The sequence below is a fragment of the Salvelinus namaycush genome, chromosome 9 (assembly GCF_016432855.1).
Source record: "Salvelinus namaycush isolate Seneca chromosome 9, SaNama_1.0, whole genome shotgun sequence".
Lineage (NCBI taxonomy): Eukaryota > Metazoa > Chordata > Actinopteri > Salmoniformes > Salmonidae > Salvelinus > Salvelinus namaycush.
The window spans coordinates 52,294,788-52,316,661 of NC_052315.1; the positions used below are offsets into that span (position 1 = coordinate 52,294,788).

Below are 21,874 nucleotides of genomic sequence, written 5' to 3' on the forward strand. Positions count from 1 at the left end.
TTATGAATCTTGTCAGTGAATGTAGTATTTCCTCAGCTCCTCTGACAGACCATTGTTCCATTATTCTTTCCTTTTATTTTGATAATGACAAGAGATTTTCTAAAGCATACTGGAAATGTAACTCTTTTCTTTTAAAGAATGAGTCATTTGGTTTACAGCCTAAAGCTCTTACCAGAGAGACCTGTCTCGATCCTGCTCTTTCTTCTACGAACAAATGGGAAATGATTCAATTCAGAATTCAATGTCTTGCCATCACTACTGGTAAAATGCTAGCTCAGAAAAGATTCTCCAAGCAGATGTTGATATTAACAGGCTGAGCAATAAACTAGATTTAAATGAAGATGAAAAAGGAACAGGGTGCCTTCATCTCTTCAAAGGCCAAATGGATTAAAAAAGTTGAAAAAACATCTTATTTCTTTCATTTGGAGAAGAGTAGGCAGACTAGGAATAGTATTACATCCATCTATGTAAATGACACTATATCTGATGATCTTGAAGTGATTAATAAGAAAATACTCTTTCTACAGTTCACTATATCAATCTCATCTTTCAGAAGGCGATTTGAATTCCTTTTTTGATTCAGTTAATAACTCGGTTAACCCTATAGAAGAAAGGTTTAAGAAACTCTGTGATTCTGATATAGATATTACTTAGTTGGACTAAGCCATTAAACAAATGCCTATAGGTAAATCTCCTGGACCGGATGGCATGACTCCTGAATTCTATCAACATTTTTGGCCTGATATTAGAGAGTTATTGCTTTCGGACTACAAAGAGGGTATTGGTAATGCTATCTTACCACCTTCTTTGAGAACAGGGACTAATAGTTGTTATACCCAAACCCAAAGAAGGACTCTCTTTACCTGGACAATTGGAGACCAATCACGTTGTTGGCAACTGACTATAAGTTACTAGCCCATGTCTATGCCAATAGGCTGGAAAAAGGCCTTGATGATCTAATCAGTGAAACTCAATCAGCCTTCATTAAAAGGAAGCAGTATCCATAACCATATACGATTGGTTTTAGATTACAGTGTTCATAGAAGATGGATTTATAATGTTTTTAGATTTTTTTTTAAGGCTTTTGACACTTTAGAACACAACTTTTAATTTAGAACTCTCTACTTTTGGGAGGATTTCTGTTAAGTGATAAGGATGATGTACTGTATAATGATATTAGCAGTTCGGTGGCTATTAGTAATGGTACATCCCCTTGTTTCTCTATTGCTAGAGGATTTAGATAGGGTTGTCCAATCTCCCCTCTTATTTATTTTAGCCACAGATTTACTAGCCATATTTCTTAACAAATCTGAGAATTTAAAATGGATCCGTATTTTTGGTAAAGATATAAATATCAGTCAATTTGCAGATGATACTGCCCTTTTCCTAAAGGATAGAGCGTCTATTCCCTTGGCTATTGACAGAATCAAGAAATGTTCTATGGCCTCTGGGTTGACTCTCAACCTTAACAAATGTGATCTCATGACAATTCTTTGCTGTGACTCCGTCAACATTGCCTTCGTCAACATTGCCTCCATACCTGTTAAAAAGGAAGTTAAATATTTAGGAATTGTTATCACTAAAAACGTTTCAGATAGAGAATCTTTAAACATCGATAATATGATTAATTCCATGAGAGTTTCATTAAGTCAGTGGCAGCAATGTGATATCTCAATTTTGGGTCGTATTTTTTTGTCCAAGACAGATGGTTTATCTAGAACCATTTACCCAAGTCCCTTTTTCTTTCTTCTAATAACATTAAAAAAAGTAAATTCTGTTATATTAAGATTTGTTTGGAGGGATAAAACACACTATATTCAGAAATCACAATTAGTAAGACTATGATCGTGAAGATTTACAGGCTATTGATTTTGAGTCAGTAGTGGGTGCTTTTAGAATTAAAAGGTTGATATTATGTCTGTCTAATCCTACTTCTATGTGGTATCATATCCCTAACAGTCTGTTTAATAAACTTGGTGGACTTGAATTCCTAAAGAAATGTGATTTTGACCCTCCAAAATTACCTGGGAAATTGTCTAAGTTTCACCAGCTAATGTTATTTTTCTGGAAAATTATATTCAAGCACAATTCCCCCCCCCCCCACAAAACATTGATTTGGAATAATAGAGTTATTAAATTAATAGGAAATCCATTTTCAAAGGCCTTTGGTTTGACATGGGTATTCATTTTGTATGTGAATTGGTAGACGACACTGGGGAGTTTTTGCCGTTCGATGAGTTCATTGGTAAATTTCAGGTTAATATTACTCAGAGAGAATATATTAAGGTTTGCAAAGCAATTCCACTTCCTTTACTTGGACGTATTGAGAACACTTTGTTATATTATGAGGTTGTTCCCTCTTTTCCAAGTTTACAAATGAATGACTTGAACCTTTTGGGGAAAAAATTATGAAGTAATTTTTGGTGATTATAATTCAATATATTGCTATGGAAGTGACCAACCCATGCTATGGTCAAAAGCGACTACCTTTTACCTTACTTGTCTAGTTATCCGTTAATGATTTCTTGCACAAAAGAGTCAATTTTGACAAAATGCCTTGTGTTTTTTGTTCCTCTGATTCAGAATCTATAGAGCATTTATTTTTTTAATGCGCATTCTAGTAAACTATGGATTGAAATTCATGAATGGTTGTGTATAAAATCTCCAGAATTACCTATGTTTACCTTTGATGATGTTAAATGACATTTTGCTTATCCTTGTAATTCCGACCCTAACTATTTTATTAACATTATTATTCTCTTGGCCAAATATTATATTCACAAATGTAAATGGGGTGGGAAGATTCCTTATTTTGTAGTTTTTTTTTCCATTGACCTGTTACAATTTTATAAATCTATCAAACTTGTGAAACTTAAAAAGTTGGAAAAATTCATATCTCTGAAAAAGTCATGTCTCTGAATGGCTGTTAATGTCTCATTGCCTTGTCACATTAATAATGTCCTGAATTATTCTATTTGGGGGGGGGTTCGCCTGGTGTTCTATTAAATCATTTCTTTCATTGTATTCACAGGAATGTCCCTGTATTGATGTGTAATATTGTTATTATTGTTGCCATTCAAAAATAAAATGTATTCAAATCAGAAATCCATTTGCGTTGCTAGTTATAGCCTAATGTTACCTAGCTAACATTGAACCTAGTTGGTTAGCTTTAGCTTTACCACCACAGCTACCTGCAGATTCATACTACAGCTATGACAATGTTTCTATTGATTGTAGTTGGAGTTGGGATTATGCCGGCTCATTGTTTAGCTAGCTACAGGTCTAAACAAAAAGACTCCACTTCGCCAGATGATTACATTGAGTTAGCCAGGTGTGACCGGGGTTGATTACAGACATCTTTTGTATTTCATGAACAAGTGTACATGTCTAGACAATAGTGACCCATCCACTTAGCTAGATGTGGCCGTGGGGTGGTTACACATGACCCATCAATATGGACAGGTTTGTCTGGGTAAGCGTCATCTAATAACTATAAAATATTTAACAAATATTTTTTATCTGGACTCTTTCTGTTTTTATATTACTACTACGCAAGTAACCATTTCACTGTACCGTTTACACCTTAAATAAACATAGATTTTATTTGATATAGTGTGCGTTTACCAGAGATAGTAATGTGTTGAACAACATGACCTGCAACAATGTCATATTAGGATATAGGACTAGATAAAGTATATTTTTACCTGGAGTTTTTCCTTATTGTAGGCTACTACTTTTACCCCTTTTAGCCTTGAAATCTTTAGTTGTTTACTACACTACTCCCTCTGTTTAGCACATGGGCTCACATGTGAATCCTTAAAGAGATGGGTGAGACTTAAGAGGGTGTGAACAATGTTGAATGGGTGTAGACAAAGAAGAGCTCTCCAGTAGGTGTACCAAAACATTAATAGCAATTTTCTCAAAAATAGGGTTACAAGTTCATCAACATTCAAAGCAGAATACATTTTCCATTGTTCCTCAACTGCAGTGTATCAAATACCATTTTCTAGCTCTGAGTCTCTACTTTCATCCAATGTAAAAAAAATAATAATAATAAAATAAAATAATAAAAAATAATCTAATTTTGCTACATAGAACCGAATCCAGGTGGTGGGTCACAAATTGAAACAAGAGAAGCTTTTGTGTCAAATTATACGGCAATATACTGCAAGTCATAAATCAGCATGTCAACGTAGGTATTTTATGATTAACCGCATGAGCACTACAGTTATTTCATACAAACTTCTCTTAAACTAGCATGTAGCATATGAGCGGACATGTTCTTATCAAGTTTGACCTATCTTTTTCAACAACACATTTACAGCATTACTGTACTAAAAGAAGCTTTGATCACACAATCATCGACCTGTCTTGGAATGAATAGCCTGGCTGTCAGTCTCAATGAGGTAATACTTGTTATGAAGTGCTTTTAAAGTTTCTTGATAAATAACATAATTTGTACCTGTTAGTGCTGGCTCATATTCTACTGCTAGATTCTGTATTCTGTCACAGTCATAATTCACTTGTAAGAACTAACAAAATTGCATCGCAAAGTCCTACAGAAATTGAGAATAATGGCAGTGAAGGCACGTGACAGAGGTTTGAAAAAGTTTTTTTTTTTTTTTAAGGAACATTTGATGGTTTCACAGGCTGCTATTCCTTTAATGCCAAAATGCCTCAATACACGCTTAGTCAGCCTATTACCAAATATGCTTGTTAATGATAAATATGCCTGTTAATGTAATTATTTTGTTTCCTTGTTGCACCCAATAGGGTAGCCTGGGTTAAGGCCATACCACGATTATGTATACGGTCAATTCACTATGAGACTTACTGGCTACAATAGCATGTACTTAATATTGATTGAATTAAATCAAGAATTCAGCTTTGAGTGAATCTGATTAATGGTGCATAACAGGCAACCAAATAAGTGCTAGCCCAGGCCTGGGCAAATTCGTATATTAGTCTTACAACCAGTTGACTAGATTCTAGAAGCCACTAGTATCTATAATGAATATAATTCAGTTGACTAGATTTTGGAATCTAGAATGACTAGAATTCAGTTGACTAGATTCAGGCCAATCAGGCTGTTTGTTTAACCTTCCCCTGATCCTCCACCTTCCTGATGGCTGCCTGGATGGCTTCCTGGTCTCCCAGGAGCTGCATGGGTTTGGTGGGCCGGAAGTTCTCATCCAGCTCAATCAGAATGGGCGTTCCTGTGGGTAACGTCACGTTGACGATATCAGCATCTGATATACCTGTTGAAATAATAGAGATCATGTTTGATTTGTAGTGTCGTGCTGCTGTGAACCACAGTAAACAAACAACCCGTGGCATACTATTATACTATCACCATGACGATAATATAACCATTATGTTAGTACAGCTTAATCCCATATTCTTATGTAAAGCTTTTCTGATTTCTGTACACGGGCTATCTGAAGTAAACTTATCTGAAGGCTCAATAACCAATTAAAACCAAATCAAAATAAACAGATAAGGGAATAACTTTCTTATGTGCAACAGACTACTGTAGGACTATAACGTAGGTAATCTTTGACAACAAATGAGCAAGACAAAAATTCCTGCTATATAGCATAGATGATTTATAATTAATATCCCCATTACATCACTGTCTATAAAGTTACAGGGTGACCAGTGGAGGAGCTAAAAGGTCAATGTGGATCTCATGGCAGTAGCCTGATGTAACATAAACCTAGTGCCCTTTTTGTACAAGTTCAACCACGTGCCATTTCTGGAACTCATATATACTGCTATAAACCAAATGGGAGTGAATGATAGTTACGAACTAGGCCTAAAGCATAGAGGGCCTAGCGAACTCCCTTTGTAGATTCAAACATTCAAATGGAAGTGAAAGAGAAAGTGGCCATGCAGCTCTTACTCAAATCTGCAGTAACAAAAGAGAACTAAAAAGGACAATAGAGGTGCAGCAAATGTCAATGGTAATAATGGTGGAGCTGATGCAGTCAAGCCTAGTGTGGTTGCGCACGCACACACACACACGCACACACACCAGTTATACCTTGTAAGTGTTTCAGCAGTGCCCTGCAGCTATTCCCATGCCCAGAGATGAGCACCGATTTCCCCTGTTTGATCTCCGGCACAATGGTGCCATCCCAGTATGGCTGGAGCCTCTCTAAGACATCCTTCAGGCTCTCCGACTTAGGGAGATCCTCTTTAGAAACATCGCAAGTAGAATACCGCCGGTCGTTGTAGATCTCCAGAAAGTAAGGGTGTGATTTGTCGATAGGCGGCGGCGTGAGGTCGTAACTCCTCCTCCACTGTTTCACCTGCTCCTCACCGTGGTTTAGGGCCATCTCGGCGCGGTTGAGTCCGATCAGAGCACCATAATGGCGCTCATTCAGCCTCCACGATTTCACCACTGGGACCCACTCCTGCCCCATGGCCTCTAGCAGCAGCCAGGCTGTGTGGATGGAGCGGCTGAGCAGGGATGTGAAGACCACATCCAAGTGGTAGCCAGCATCTCTTAGGAGGTGACCGCACGCTAGGGCCTCCTTTACCCCATCCTCACTCAGCCTCTGGTCCACCCAGCTGCAGAAGCGGTTCTCTTTGGTCCAGGCCCCTTCTCCATGCCTCATCACAAAGACTTTGTACTTGGACATCCGGAAGGACTGGCTGGCAGCAGGAGCCTGTACTGTACACAAACAAACAATGGGTTGAATTATAGTACATCCGGAAGGACAGGCTGGCAGCAGGAGCCTGTACTGTACACAAACAAACAATGTGGAATTATAGAAGCTGAGGGTGCAGGTTCAGTTACATAATGCACTGGACTGTGACTGTGGCCAGCTAACATCGTCAGTCACTTAGCACACAACTTAAATAAAAATGATTCAACTAGTCTCAAATAGGCTACTTGATGAGTTTCAACAACCTAAATGTACAGCAGCAATTCAGTGGTGCTTTGTATTATTACCCGTGCTTAATTTGAGCCGGAACCGCTCAGTTTTGGACTGCTTTGTTCCACAACCTATTTGATTGAATAATAGCCACCTTATTTTCACTTTTTTGCAATGTAAAAATTATAATAAAAGCGGTCAAAATTCAATCCCAGCAGGTTGGGCCAGCCGGGCTTATGAATCAAGTTGGGCCGGCCTGGGCTTATGATTTGACCAACATAGTAACCTGTTTGAAACCAACGCGTGGCCATGGCTGTATGAGAAGCGCGCCTGTATCTCTCACAGAACTAGAATGAGATCAACTTGATATGATCTCTCTCCCTCTACTCTGATAGACATGAGCCTGCAACTCTCATCTCTCCAGCGTTGCACCATCACTTATTTCCATACAGAATCATAGCCGTGCGAATTGCAATACATTTGCCAAAGTTATAGAAATTCTGCTGTCACGGGAAAACACAAGGTTAGAAAGCAAATGGCTCCTGATGAAAAGAGACGACTCAAATCTGTCTGCTTTAAGCTAAAAGAATACTTGATTTACTTTGTAAAGTTAAAAAAGAGAGAGATAGGCTTTTGGCACAAACGCGTTGGCCATCAGCAACGTGTGAGCTGCGCATCATTGGGTGATTCAGTGAAATTGGAAAGCATTTTCCGGACTATAATTTCCTCATATTGTAGCCTACAATATATCTCCACACACCTAGGCCTACAACCTGGCCTCAGAGCATTTTGTATTATTCTGTACGTAAATACGTGAACAATTTCGTATGACATTTCGTATGACATGTTACGTATTGTATGTATTCATTTGTGGATGTCCATCACCCATTTCGTATGATATGTTAAAAATTACAATTCTGATTATAGGTCACAAATTTGAAAAACGTACATTATGTTACGAATTCGCAACAATGTCTTATATGTTCCGAATTTGCAAACGTACAATATGTTATGAATTTGCAAAACGTACAATATGTTACAAATTTGCAAAACTAATGTTACGAATTCTAGCTTGATAACGTTAGCTAGGGGATATAGGTTAGGGTTAAGTTTAGAAGTTAGATTAAAGGTTTAAGGTTAGGGTTAGCTAAAAGGGTAAAGGTTAGTGGAAGGGTTAGCTAAAAAGGTTAGGGTCAGTAATTGCAAAGCAGCTAAAAATTTGTAAGTAGTTGAAAAGTTGCTAATTAGCAAAAAATTGTCTGTGATGAGATTCGAACTTGCAACCTTTGGGTTGCTAGACATTTGCGTTGCCAGACATTTGTGTTATACTTAAAAAGGCAGTTGAAAAGTTGCTAATTAGCTAAACTCAGCAAAAAATGAAACGCCCCTCTTTCAGGACCCTGTCTTTCAAAGATAATTCGTAAAAATCCAAATAACTTCACAGATCTTCATTGTAAAGGTACACTGTTTCCCATGCTTGTTCAATGAACCATAAACAAATAATGAACATGCACCTGTGGAACGATCGTTAAGACACTAACAGCTTACAGAAGGTAGGCAATTATGGTCACAGTTATGAAAACTTAGGACACTAAAAGAGGCCTTTCTACTGACTCTGAAAAACACCAAAAGAAAGATGCCCAGGGGCCCTGCTCATCTGCTTGAATGTGCCTTAGGCATGCTGCAAGGAGGCATGAGGACTACAGATGTGGCCAGGGCGATAAATGGCAATGTACATACTATGAGACGCCTAAGACAGCGCTGCAAGGAGACAGGACTGACAGCTGATCGTCCTCGCAGTGGCAGACCACGTGTAACAACACCTGTACAGGATCGGTATATCTGAACATCACACCAGTGGGATAGGTACAGGATGGCAACAACCACTGCCCGAGTTAAACCAGGAACGCACGATCCCTCCATCAGTGCTCAGACTGTCCGCAATAGGCTGAGAGAGGCTGGACTGAGGGCTTGTAAGCCTGTTGTAAGGCAGGACCTCACCAGACATCACAGGCAACAACTTCGCCTATGGGCACAAACCCACCATCGCTGGACCAGACAGGACTGGCAGACCCACTGGCAAAAATTGCTCTTCACTGACGAGTCGCAGTTTTGTTTCACCAGGGGTGATGGTCAGATTCGCATTTATCGTCGAAGGAATGAGCGTTACACCGAGGCCTGTACTCTGGAGCGGGATCGATTTGGAGGTAGAGGGTCCGTCACGGTCTGGGGCGGTGTGTCACAGCATCATCGGACTGAGCTTGTTGTCATTGCAGGCAATCTCAATGCTGTGCGTTACAGGGAAGACATCTTCCTCCCTCATGTGGTACCCTTCCTGCAGGCTCATCCTGACATGACCCTCCAGCATGACAATGCCACCAACCATACTGCTCGTTCTGTGCGCGATTTCCTGCAAGACAGGAATGTCAGTGTTCTGACATGGCCAGCGAAGAGCCCGGATCTCAATCCCATTGAGCACGTCTGGGACCTATTGGATCGGGGATGGAGGGCTATGGCCATTCCCCCCAGAAATGTCCGGGAACTTGAAGGTGCCTTGGTGGAAGAGCGGGGTAACATCTCACAGCAAGAACTGGCAAATCTGGTGCAGTCCATGAGGAGGAGATGCACTGCAGTACTTAATGCAGCTGGTGGCCACACCAGATACTGACTGTTACCTTTGATTTTGACCCCCCCTTAATTCAGGGTCACATTATTCAATTTCTGTTAGTCACATGTCTGTGGAACTTGTTCAGTTTATAGTTTATGGTCTCAGTTGTTGAATCTTGTTATGTTCATACAAATATTTACACGTTAAGTTTGCTCAAAATAAATGCAGTTGACAGTTAAAGGAAGTTTCTTTTTTTGCTGAGTTTAGAATTGTCTGTGATGATATTTGAACCCAACCACCCCGATCAAACACCCTACTGAAGTAAGCATCTGTCTTATGTAACCATACCACACATAACTTATCACACTAAATGGAGTGTCTCAGATTCACATACAGAATAATACAAAATGCTCTGAGACCAGGTTGAGGCCTAGGCCATTGATGGATTCAAGACAAGGTTGTTTTTATTGATCTCAGATTCTCAGTTTGTCTGTGTCAAAGTAAACTGTCATTGTATAAATGCATGAAATGCGTTCATAAAAGACCCCATTTTTCCCGGACCATAAACTACTAAAAATGTTCCCCATGTTTGCAACTTCTGTAAGTGCTTCTACTCTACGGCACTAGCAATTGCGATGATATTCATGCAATGCTTTATTATAAATGTGTTTTTTTTCTTCCAGATCCACTGAGGTCACCCTTCACCCGTGCATACGTTGTCACGGCACACACTATTAATTAAGCACTGTTATTAGTTACATGTACACAACTCCGCTTGCTATAAGCCTAATATTTTACTTGTATGCAACTCTATTGTTAATGAGCGTGATATCAGAATCAGAAGCAGTAGCCATCATCAACATGGCTGAGAGGTTTAAGGGGTGGGTCTGGTAGGTCAATAATTTCAAGTGGCATACTACAAACCAACACACGGTTATGTTAACCCAAGTTAAACATAATTGCACAGGGTAACGCTGAATCTAAACAACGAAATGTGGCTATTACACATTCCCTGTGTCGTAATGAATACGCAATACCATATTATTACATCATATCAACAGACAATAAAAGCAGCTAACGTTAGCTGGGATGCCTTGCACTTGTCATCTCATACATTGGTAGCCTACTCTGTCCAGAATTCAGATAGCGTGCATGCGTTTTTACGAGGGCATGCGTGTAATTACGTTCAAGCTACAAAATGCGGGTCAATAACAATTAAAACTGAAAATGTATTACAATAATATCATGGATACTACCTTACCCTGCGTGAGTTACAAGTTTAGACCAATTGTCGTGCAGTCGTGACTGGTGACAGATATTTGTAACACCATCCAGAGCGTTCAAAAGAAGTCCGCGACTGACAGCTTGTGGTCCAATCGAAGCGGTAAATCTCACATTTGGGCGGGATTTGTGTAACGTGTGCTGCCCATATATGGACGGATGAAAGGAACGTCTCGCGCTGTCTGGAACCGTCATCATGGAGGAAGAAGGCGTGGCATGGCATATTTAGCTGGCTACATTTTAAAAGTCACTGAATGTGGACATTATTAAGTATCTGCTATGTTAGTGTTTTGCCTGCAAAGTGGGAAATACTGTACTTTTTTTGTAAAAAAAACGACAGTATAAACTATGATTGATACACAATGCAAACAACATGCGTAGGCTCGCACGCACACACACGCATTCACTCACACAAACGCAGTGTTAACTTTGTGGGATGAACTGTGCAGCTGACTGTTGACCATGTGTAACGGATGTGAAATGGCTAGCTAGTTAGCGGTGGTGCGATGGGTAACGATGCTTCGTGGGTGACTGTTGTTGATGTGTGCAGAGGGTCTCTGGTTCGCGCCCGAGTCGGGGCGAGGGGACGGACTAAAGTTATACTGTTACACATGCAAGTGACAATGATAATACGATGTTAATAAGTGCTTTATTGACAGTAACACACTTTTATGAATAACTTCTAACTATCCAACATTGTGTGTGTCCATACTACATACTGCAATTTCATAACAAATTACATAAAAGTAATACATTACTTTCCATTAAAAATAAGACATTATTTTCTATTGAATGACTAGAATTATCTTACTATCTTACTATGTAAAACTACTATTTTCCTTACCTTCTCCTCCTTTTTGACAGTCTTGAGGTTGGCCTTTAAGTCAACAGACTTTGACCTTGGCTCCCAGCAGAGCCCCCAACATTGTTTCAGCTGATACTCTTACCCTCTTCAACTGAGGTCACTTTTTGCCCTTCAGCTCAATGATCTTCATGGTCAGATTTCCAATCTATATTGCCACATAGCAAGGTTTAAAAAATAAAAAATAAAAAAATAAATAAAAAAATAAAAAAATCTCACATACCAACACGAATATGTACTGTCTGTACATTGATTTGATTCAAATTTTATTGTCAAAAAAATCTGTTTTGCTTTTATGGTAGCACATTATTTTTTAGAATATCGACCAGAACAAAGGTTTATTATCTTTAGAGAGCTATACATTCGCATAATAATATATACCATACATGGATAGAGTGTGAATTGAAAGATCATACTGTGAATTTAACGGTTTGTAATATTTTAATTTGAGAATCTGTTGGTCTGGTACCTCTATGTCACTTTTGGAAACTTTAATTTGCGACATTGTACCGCTCTTCAAACAACAACCTCAATTTGCAGTACTTTTACAAATATTCTGTGAAGAGAAAGCAGATTCGTACCTGAATATTCCGTACTCGTAATCAAAGTACCTAAATATACCTGAATATACTCATACTCATAGTACTGTTCCTGATTACATCGTAATATGTCTGTATATACTCATACTTATAGTACCTGCAGGTCCTGTACAGACAGCCCAGAGAGTTTGAGTGGTGGGACTCATTCACTCAGTGTGGTATCTCTGTCAACCACCATCTACTCTTTTTCAGCCACCAGCAGAGATGTGGCCTTCTTCACCAGTTTGGTCTGGGATACAATATTATAGGTACAATTATTAATTACTTAGTAGTATAATACTATTATTATGTATTAGTAGTATAATCAGGGTTGGGTAATAACAGAAGACATGTAACAAGGATTATGTAATCAGATTCGAAAAATGAAGTAACTAATCAGACCAGATTACTTAAAAAATATTTGTTATCGGATGACATTATTAAAACATCTGATTACATCTTGGATTACTTAATCTGATATGATACGTGGGCTGCAAGTGTTTGCCTTAAACACAGTGAAATGGCAGCTTTTTGAAAGATGTTCTGAGCCACACAGCTCGGAAGTCACCTCTCAGTGGGAATTTAAGCTTTTTCCTTCTGTTGTAATCTATTTAAAATCTCAAAAACTTCAGAATTTCCTCTCCTTGGTTGCTTTCACACAGAAACGTTTTTAACCAAAAAAGTCAGACCCCCACTTACTGAGAACTAAATCATCCCACATTTAATCATGATCCCTGTGTCAAAAGGACATTTTTAATTAGTCAACACAGCCCCATCCTGTTCACTTCCCAAGCACCGGGATGACACACATGACAAATCAGCTGCTTAGTCAGCTAATCTTTCATTTAAGTGCAAACGAGTACACTAAAATCTACCTGTCTGTCTTTGAAGACCGATCTACATTCAGAGTCTTTGCACAAGTAATCATCCAACTCATGAAATTATCTGATTTCACTTGGATCTGTTACATCTGTCTATTAAAGAGTTTATTATACCTGACTGTTACGTTAAAGGTGAGTCAGACATTCAAATGACCCTTTCCTCTTCTACTGGCCAGAATCTGTAGACACTGTCTCTAGCCGGCTACCACCCTGTGCTCTACCTTGCACCTTTGAGACTGCTGCCCCATGTACATAAAGTCATTGGTCACTTTAATAATGTTTCTATACTGTTTTACAGACTTTATATGTATATACTGTATTCTAGTCATGGCTCATCCTATATAACTACTGCTAAACACACCTTTTCTATTTGCATATTGTCTATAAACACCATTCACCTGCATATATACACTGCTCAAAAAAATAAAGGGAACACTAAAATAACACATCCTAGATCTGAATGAATGAAATATTCTTATTAAATACTTTTTTCTTTACACAGTTGAATGTGCTGACAACAAAATCACACAAAAATGATCAATGGAAATCAAATTTACCAACCCATGGAGGTCTGGATTTGGAGTCACACTCAAAATTAAAGTGGAAAACCACACTACAGGCTGATCCAACTTTGATGTAATGTCCTTAAAACAAGTCAAAATGAGGCTCAGTAGTGTGTGTCGCCTCCACGTGCCTGTATGACCTCCCTACAACGCCTGGGCATGCTCCTGATGAGGTGGCGGATGGTCTCCTGAGGGATCTCCTCCCAGACCTGGACTAAAGCATCCGCCAACTCCTGGACAGTCTGTGGTGCAACGTGGCGTTGGTGGATGGAGCGAGACATGATGTCCCAGATGTGCTCAATTGGATTCAGGTCTGGGGAACGGGCGGGCCAGTCCATAGCATCAATGCCTTCCTCTTGCAGGAACTGCTGACACACTCCAGCCACATGAGGTCTAGCATTGTCTTGCATTAGGAGGAACCCAGGGCCAACCGCACCAGCATATGGTCTCACAAGGGGTCTGAGGATCTCATCTCGGTACCTAATGGCAGTCAGACTACCTCTGGCGAGCACATGGAGGGCTGTGCCCCCCAAAGAAATGCCACCCCACACCATGACTGACCCACCGCCAAACCGGTCATGCTGGAGGATGTTGCAGGCAGCAGAACGTTCTCCACGGCGTCTCCAGACTCTGTCACGTCTGTCACATGTGCTCAGTGTGAACCTGCTTTCATCTGTGAAGAGCACAGGGCGCCAGTGGCGAATTTGCCAATCTTGGTGTTCTCTGGCAAATGCCAAACGTCCTGCACGGTGTTGGGCTGTAAGCACAACCCCCACCTGTGGAAGTCGGGCCCTCATACCACCCTCATGGAGTCTGTTTCTGACCGTTTGAGCAGACACATGCACATTTGTCGACTGCTGGAGGTCATTTTGCAGGGCTCTGGCAGTGCTCCTCCTGCTCCTCCTTGCACAAAGGCGGAGGTAGCGGTCCTGCTGCTGGGTTGTTGCCCTCCTACGGCCTCCTCCACGTCTCCTGATGTACTGGCCTGTCTCCTGGTAGCGCCTCCATGCTCTGGACACTACGCTGACAGACACAGGAAACCTTCTTGCCACAGCTCGCATTGATGTGCCATCCTGGATGAGCTGCACTACCTGAGCCACTTGTGTGGGTTGTAGACTCCGTCTCATGCTACCACTAGAGTGAAAGCATTCAAAAGTGACCAAAACATCAGCCAGGAAGCATAGGAACTGAGAAGTGGTCTGTGGTCACCACCTGCAGAACCACTACTTTATTGGGGGTGTCTTGCTAATTGCCTATAATTTCCACCTGTTGTCTATTCCATTTGCACAACAGCATGTGAAATTTATTGTCAATCAGTATTGCTTCCTAAGTGGACAGTTTGATTTCACAGAAGTGTGATTGACTTGGAGTTACATTGTGTTGTTTAAGTGTTCCCTTTATTTTTTTGAGCAGTGTATTTATATTTCAAACTTTGGTCTGGAAGCTAAGTTCCTGCAATTCTATCCATTTTGCCATGTACTGTGTATTTAAATATTTAAATATATTCCCAACATAGCTCATTCTAATGTTTCTACTATTGTACATGACATTTTAGTTACACTATTTATACACACCATATATTTATTTATATACTGGATTCTTGACATAGCTCACTGTAATATATGTACCACTGTACATGTCATTCTTAGTATATCTTTCATCCAGTGTATATACAGTGCATTCGGAAAGTATTCAGACCCCTTGTCTTTTTCCACATTTTTCTACATTACAGCCTTATTCTAAAATGTATTAAATTGTTTTTACCTCTCATCAATCTACACACAATACGCCATAATGAGAAAGAAAAAACGTTTTTTTTTAGATATTGTAGCAAATGTATAAAAAAACAACAGCTGAAATATCACATTTACATAAATATTCAGGCCCTTTACTCAGTACTTTGTTGAAGCACCTTTGGCAAGCTTGGCATACCTGTATTTGGGGAGTTTCTCCCATTCTTCTCTGCAGATCCTCTCAAGCTCTGTCAGGTTGGACAGGGAGCGTCACTGCACAGCTATTTTCAGGTCTCTCCAGAGATGTTCGATCGGGTTCAAGTCTGGGGTCTGGCTGGGCCACTCAAGGACATTCAGAGACTTATCCCAAAGCCACTCCTGCGTTGTCTTGGCTGTGTGCTTCGGGTCCTTGTCCTGTTGGAAGGTGAACCTTCGCCACAGTCTGAGGTCCTGAGCGCTTTGGAGCAGGTTTTCATCAAGGATCTCTCTATACTTTGCTTCGTTCATCTTTCCCGCGGTCCTGACTAGTCTCCCAGTCCCTGCAGCTGAAAAACATCCCCACAGCACGATGCTGCCACCACCATGCTTCACCGTAAGGATAGTGCCAGGTTTCCTCCAGACGTGACGCTTGGAATTCAGGCCAAAGAGTTCAATATTGGTTTCATCTGACCAGAGAATCTTGTTTCTCATGGTCTGAGAGTCCTTTAGGTGCCTTTTAGAAATCTCCAAGCGGGCTGTCATGTGCCTTTACTGAGGAATGGCTTCCGTCTGGCCACTACCATAAAGGCCTGATTGGTGGAATGCTGCAGAGATGTTGTCCTTCTGGAAGGTTCTATAAACTCTCAAAATAAAGAAAGTCGCACACTCCATGTGTAATCTCCCAGCAATTTACTTGACCTATTTACCAACGTTTCGGCATCACTGTGCAGCACCCTGAAGAAGGCACAGTGATGCTGAAACATTGGTAAATACCCATTAAATTGCTGGGAGATTACACATGGAGTGTGCAACATAATTTGTTTTGATAGTTTATAGTTTATTCGCCGTTAATCAGTACCTCCACACAAACTATTATTCTGGGTGTGCGCCAGCTAATTTAAAAAACATCTTCTGGAAGGTTCTCCCATCTCCACAGATGTACTCTGGAGCTCTGTCAGACTGACCATCGGGTTCTTGGTCATCTCCCTGACCAAGGCCCTTCTCACCCAATTGCTCAGTTTGGCCAGGCGGCCAGCTCTAGGAAGAGTCTTGGTGGTTCCAAACTTCTTATTTTTAAGAGTAATGGAGACTTTGTTCTTGGGGACCTTCAATGCTGCAGAAATGTTTTGGTACCCTTGCCCAGTTCTGTGCCTCGACACAATCCTGTCTTGGAGCTCTACGGACAATTCCTTGGACCTCATGGCTTGGTTTTTGCTCTGACATGCACTGTCAACTCTGGGACCTTATATAGACAGTTGTGTGTCTTTCCAAATCATGTCCAATCAATTGAATTTACCACAGGTGGACTCCAAGTTGTAGAAACATCTCAAGGATGATCAAATCAAATCAAAGTTTATTTGTCACGTGCGCCGAATACAACAGGTGTAGACCTTACAGTGAAATGCTTACTTACAGGCTCTAACCAATAGTGCAAAAAAGGTGTTAGGTGAACAATAGGTAAGTAAAGAAATAAAACAACAGTAAAACGACAAGCTATAAAAGTAGTGAGGCTACATACAGACACCGGTTAGTCAGGCTGTCTGAGGTAGTATGTACATGTAGATATGGTTAAAGTGACTATGCATATATGATGAACAGAGAGTAGCAGTAGCTTAAAAGAGGGGTTAGTGGGTGGCGGGACACAATGCAGATAGCCATTTAGCCAATGTGTGGGAGCACTGGTTGGTCAGCCCAATTGAGGTAGTATGTACATGAACGTATAGTTAAAGTGACTATGCATATATGATAAACAGAGAGTAGCAGCAGCGTAAAAAGAGGGTTTGGGGGGGGGGGGGGGCACACAATGCAAATAGTCCGGGTAGCCATTTGATTACCTGTTCAGGAGTCTTATGGCTTGGGGGTAAAAACTGTTGAGAAGCCTTTTGTCCTAGACTTGGCACTCTGGTACCGCTTGCCATGCGGTAGTAGAGAGAACAGTCTATGACTGAGGTGGCTGGGGTCTTCGAAAATTTTTAGGGCCTTCCTCTGACATCGCCTGGTGTAGAGATCCTGGATGGCAGGCAGCTTAGCCCCGGTGATGTACTGGGCCGTACGCACTACCCTCTGTAGTGCCTTGCGGTCAGAGGCCGAGCAATTGCCGTACCAGGCAGTGATGCAACCAGTCAGGATGCTCTCGATGGTGCAGCTGTAGAACCTTTTGAGAATCTCAGGACCCATGCCAAATCTTTTTAGTTTCCTGAGGGGGAATAGGCTTTGTCGTGCCCTCTTCACGACCGTCTTGGTGTGTTTGGACCATTTCTAGTTTGTTGTTGATGTGGACACCGAGGAACTTGAAGCTCTCAACCTGCTCCGCTACAGCCCCGTCGATGGGAATGGGGGCGGGATGCACCTGAGCTCAATTTCTAGTCGCATAGCGAAGGGTCTGAATACTTATGTAAATCAGGTATTGCTGTTTTTTCATTTTTGAAAGGTATTGCTGTTTTGTTATTATGGGGTATTGTGTATAGATTGATGAAGAAACATTTTTATATAATAGATTTTTGAACAAGGCTGTAACGTAACAATGTGGAAAAAGTGAAGGGGTCTGAATAGTTTCCGAATGCACCGTGCCTATAGATTGCATTTGGATTACTGTTGCAGTGCTATTTGAGTTGTTAATTGGATTCGTTCCGACATTTCTTGATTTCTTGTTGTGTTTTATTCATTTTATTTTTTGTGTGTGCTTGTTTGACATTTTACTGCATTGTTTGTGGCTAGTAACATAAGAATTTCGCTGCACCCACTATAACGTCTGCTAAACTGTGTACGCAACCAGTACACTTTGATTTGATTTGTCTATAGGCCTATAATTTCACAATGAAAAAGATGAGGGTTGGGAAAGCCTTCCCTGAAACTTGACAGTGAAGCTGACCACTGAGGTCATTTCATCCAGAGACGCAGCAGGAAGTTGAGCCATCACTTGACCAAGGATTCTGGGGGGCTGGGTGGGTAGAGTTAAAGAGGGAACTGATCGGTCTGCAGCATAAACTGACGAGGCAGATGCTGGCTCACCAACGAAGGAATCCAAAAGTAATTAGTAATGTAATGTCATTTCGAGTAAACCAATTGATTGCCTTACTAATTACAGTAACTGATTACTGTAATCAGTTACTGTAATTAAAATGTAATCTGATTACAAGTAATCCGTCCAACCCTGAGTATAATAGTAGCATAACTTGCATTATGTTTTATATACAGTCTATCTATGTACAACATATTACCCACAAATTACAACACACACACGTTATGGATAAGCTTATTGTACAGCTGCCAGGTAAATAACACGCAAAAGCTACCTTCAACAAGAGTCTCTGATATGCAGAGAGGTCTTTGACTTTGGTTTTGGCTGAAATCAGGGCAGAAAAGGTGTCTTGAGCACATTGTTGAACATGGAATAAACAGTAATATAAATGATCAATATGTTCTTATTTAAGTATTAATGATGTTTTATGACCAGTATACATGACAATTTTTATCGCTGCCTCAAATGAGTTGTCTGTATAGTCCCCCCAAAAAATCCACAACATAAGATCCTGACATGACATGATTTGTGTTCTGTTCCAACGGCTACTTCTAGCCAAAGGGCAATGAGGCATAAATGATCGTGAGTGACATTAGACCTGTCACAATAGTCAACTACAAGAGCAGGATTAATTTGTCCTGGTTTGAATATGACAATGAACTTACCGGCCTGGACAGACAGTACATTTGAGATAAAGATGAAAAATAGGCAAAGAGGAAGATGGTCATATTTATATTGTTATTATAGCTGCTATTTTCTGTCAATGTTGACAGCAATGTAAGAAAATGTGGTAAGACGTGGATTCTTACGCTTCAGACATGGCTGTGGTTCTGTGTGTCGCCTGTCAAGGAAAAAGATGACTAAAATGGACAAAAAAATTGTTTTTCTCAACTATGTCACTATATTATGGACAATACAAGTGATGAGCATGCAAAATTGTATTTCAACTTTCTAAAAACATGTTGTTGGTTTGGATGACATTTATATTCATTCTGCCAGGTTATCAATTTACATTTTGGCTTGTTTTTTTTTCATTTTACCTTTTTTTAACTAGGCAAGTCAGTTAAGAACAAATTTGTATTTACAATGACAGCCTAGGAACAATGGGTTAACTGCCTTGTTCAGGAGCAGAATGACAGATTTTTACCTCGTCAGCTCAGGGATTTGATCTAGCAACTATTTGGTTATTGGCCCAACGCTCTAACCACTAGGCTACCTGTCGTTCAGAACTACAACAATTGACTGTTATAAAACAGATGATACAACTACAGAAAATGAGATGATCTAGGAACCATTAAATAATAAATTATAGTCAGTACTGTTAACACAATGAATCTGTCTGACTAGTATTTGGTCTTTATTTAATGTAGTTTTTATTCAATATTATTAGTATTTAGAAACATATATCACTAGAATTTTGTATTTGAGGCATTGATTAAATAATGCTTTTATGTAGGTTTATAATTTAGTTTATGAAGGTATTCTCCCAAGAGATCTCCTTTTAATTATTGTAGACTTTAGATTGCATAAATTGTACATATAAATAGCTTAATTGGTTAGCTATCTTCTGTAACATCTCACAAAAATAGGATAGGTAACACAAAGAACATAACAATTTTCTGGTATTTCGATCATTCATAAAATATCCAATTGTAAAAAATTGTTTTTATTGCAATAGAAATTGTTGGCACACTAAAACAATCCTCATGTAAATCAAGTGAACAAACTTCATATTTACTACTTCAACTTGACCTCTCTTTGTTGGGGTGACTACTCATACTGACAGCAAGCCACTTTCAAAACCATAATACTGAAAACGTACCTTTCATTTGAAGAAAACCTACTGTAACGTTACTAGTTGTCTATGTGAGGCTGGAGGGACGGAAAGTAAGTAGATATATAGATTCTCGACCTCATGTGAGGTGTTCACTAAAATAGACTCACTGTCCTCACCATTCTTGCTGTGAAATGCTGCAGATCCCAATCTCTGGTCTGTGGATGTTAATTATGTTTGTCTTTTCACCTGTCTGGTTGTCTGTTCATACACAGTGACCGAAGGGGGACAAACTTGATGAAGTGACTTGATTTCAGTTGAAGTGGTTGTACTACATGTGAGAGTGTAATACAGTTTATATAAGTGATACATTATATGTGGTGTACACAACTAACAGCATTTCAGAGAATTTCGTCTATGTCACATAACCGTACAAAGCCATGTAATTTGGAAAATAATAATGACCACACAAATTTTAGTTAACCTCATCTGTATTATAAGAGTTGAATGTTCCCAAGGACTTTCATTTTTTTGTTTTGTATACCTGGCAGTGACTGGCACTAAAATAAGTCAGGTGTACCTCTGTCAACAATATTCTAAGTTGCACAAATTAGAAATCATTTTTTTGAACATGTTTTAGTAAGTAAGGGATTCTGGACGTATTTCTATCCCGTATATTGAGAGTGTATTAAAAGTATTGTCCTGTTGTCCACAAAATGAACATTTCTTGAATCTTCGACCACAGCAATCCATAAGGCCCCCATAATCATTTGACAAGCAGTTAAATTTGCACTTGAGTTGAAAAGTGTATTGATTTATTAATTAATAGGTCATACTGTACATGTTGAAACACTTGCAACTCTTGATGGGGGATATGCAAATGCAGTAATACGTAGTATGCAGTGCATTCGTAAAGTATTCAGACCCCTTGACTTTTTCTACATTTTGTTAATTTACAGCCTTATTCCAAAATGGATTAGATACTTTTTTCCCTCATCAATCTACACACAGTACCCCATAACGACAAAGTGATAACAGGGTAAAAAACAGTTTTTGCAAATTTATACAAAATGTAAAAAAATAAATACCTTATTTACATAAGTATTATTTACTTAGCTATGCGACTCGGAATTGAGCTCAGGTGCATCCTGTTTCCATTGATCATCCTTGAGATGTTTCTACAACTTGATTGGAGTCCACCTGTGGTAAATTCAAATGATTGGACATGATTTGAAAAGGCACACACCTGTCTATATGAGGTCCCACAGTTGACAGTGCATGTCACAGCAAAAACCAAGCAATGAGGTCAAAGGAATTGTCCGTAGAGCTCCGAGAGAGGATTGTGTCGAGGCACAGATCTGGGGAAGGGTACCAAAACATTTCTGCAGCATTGAAGGTCCCCAAGAACACAGTGGCCTCCATCATTCTTAAATGGAAGAAGTTTGGAACTACCAAAACTCTTCCTAGAGCTGGCCGACCGGACAAACTGCGCA

At 39.9% G+C, this 21,874-nt stretch overlaps 1 protein-coding gene across 1 annotated transcript; it reads right to left on the reverse strand.

The window, feature by feature from the left end:
• Positions 1–4,143: 4,143 nt before the first annotated feature.
• Positions 4,144–10,844, reverse strand: LOC120053540 (bisphosphoglycerate mutase-like). The gene is made up of 3 exons (XM_039000675.1): positions 10,751–10,844; positions 6,044–6,676; positions 4,144–5,258 (listed from the first exon to the last, which is right to left on the reverse strand). The coding sequence occupies exons 2-3, from the start codon at positions 6,642–6,644 to the stop codon at positions 5,083–5,085; spliced, it is 777 nt and encodes a 258-aa protein (XP_038856603.1). The 5' UTR covers positions 6,645–6,676; positions 10,751–10,844; the 3' UTR covers positions 4,144–5,082.
• Positions 10,845–21,874: the final 11,030 nt, after the last annotated feature.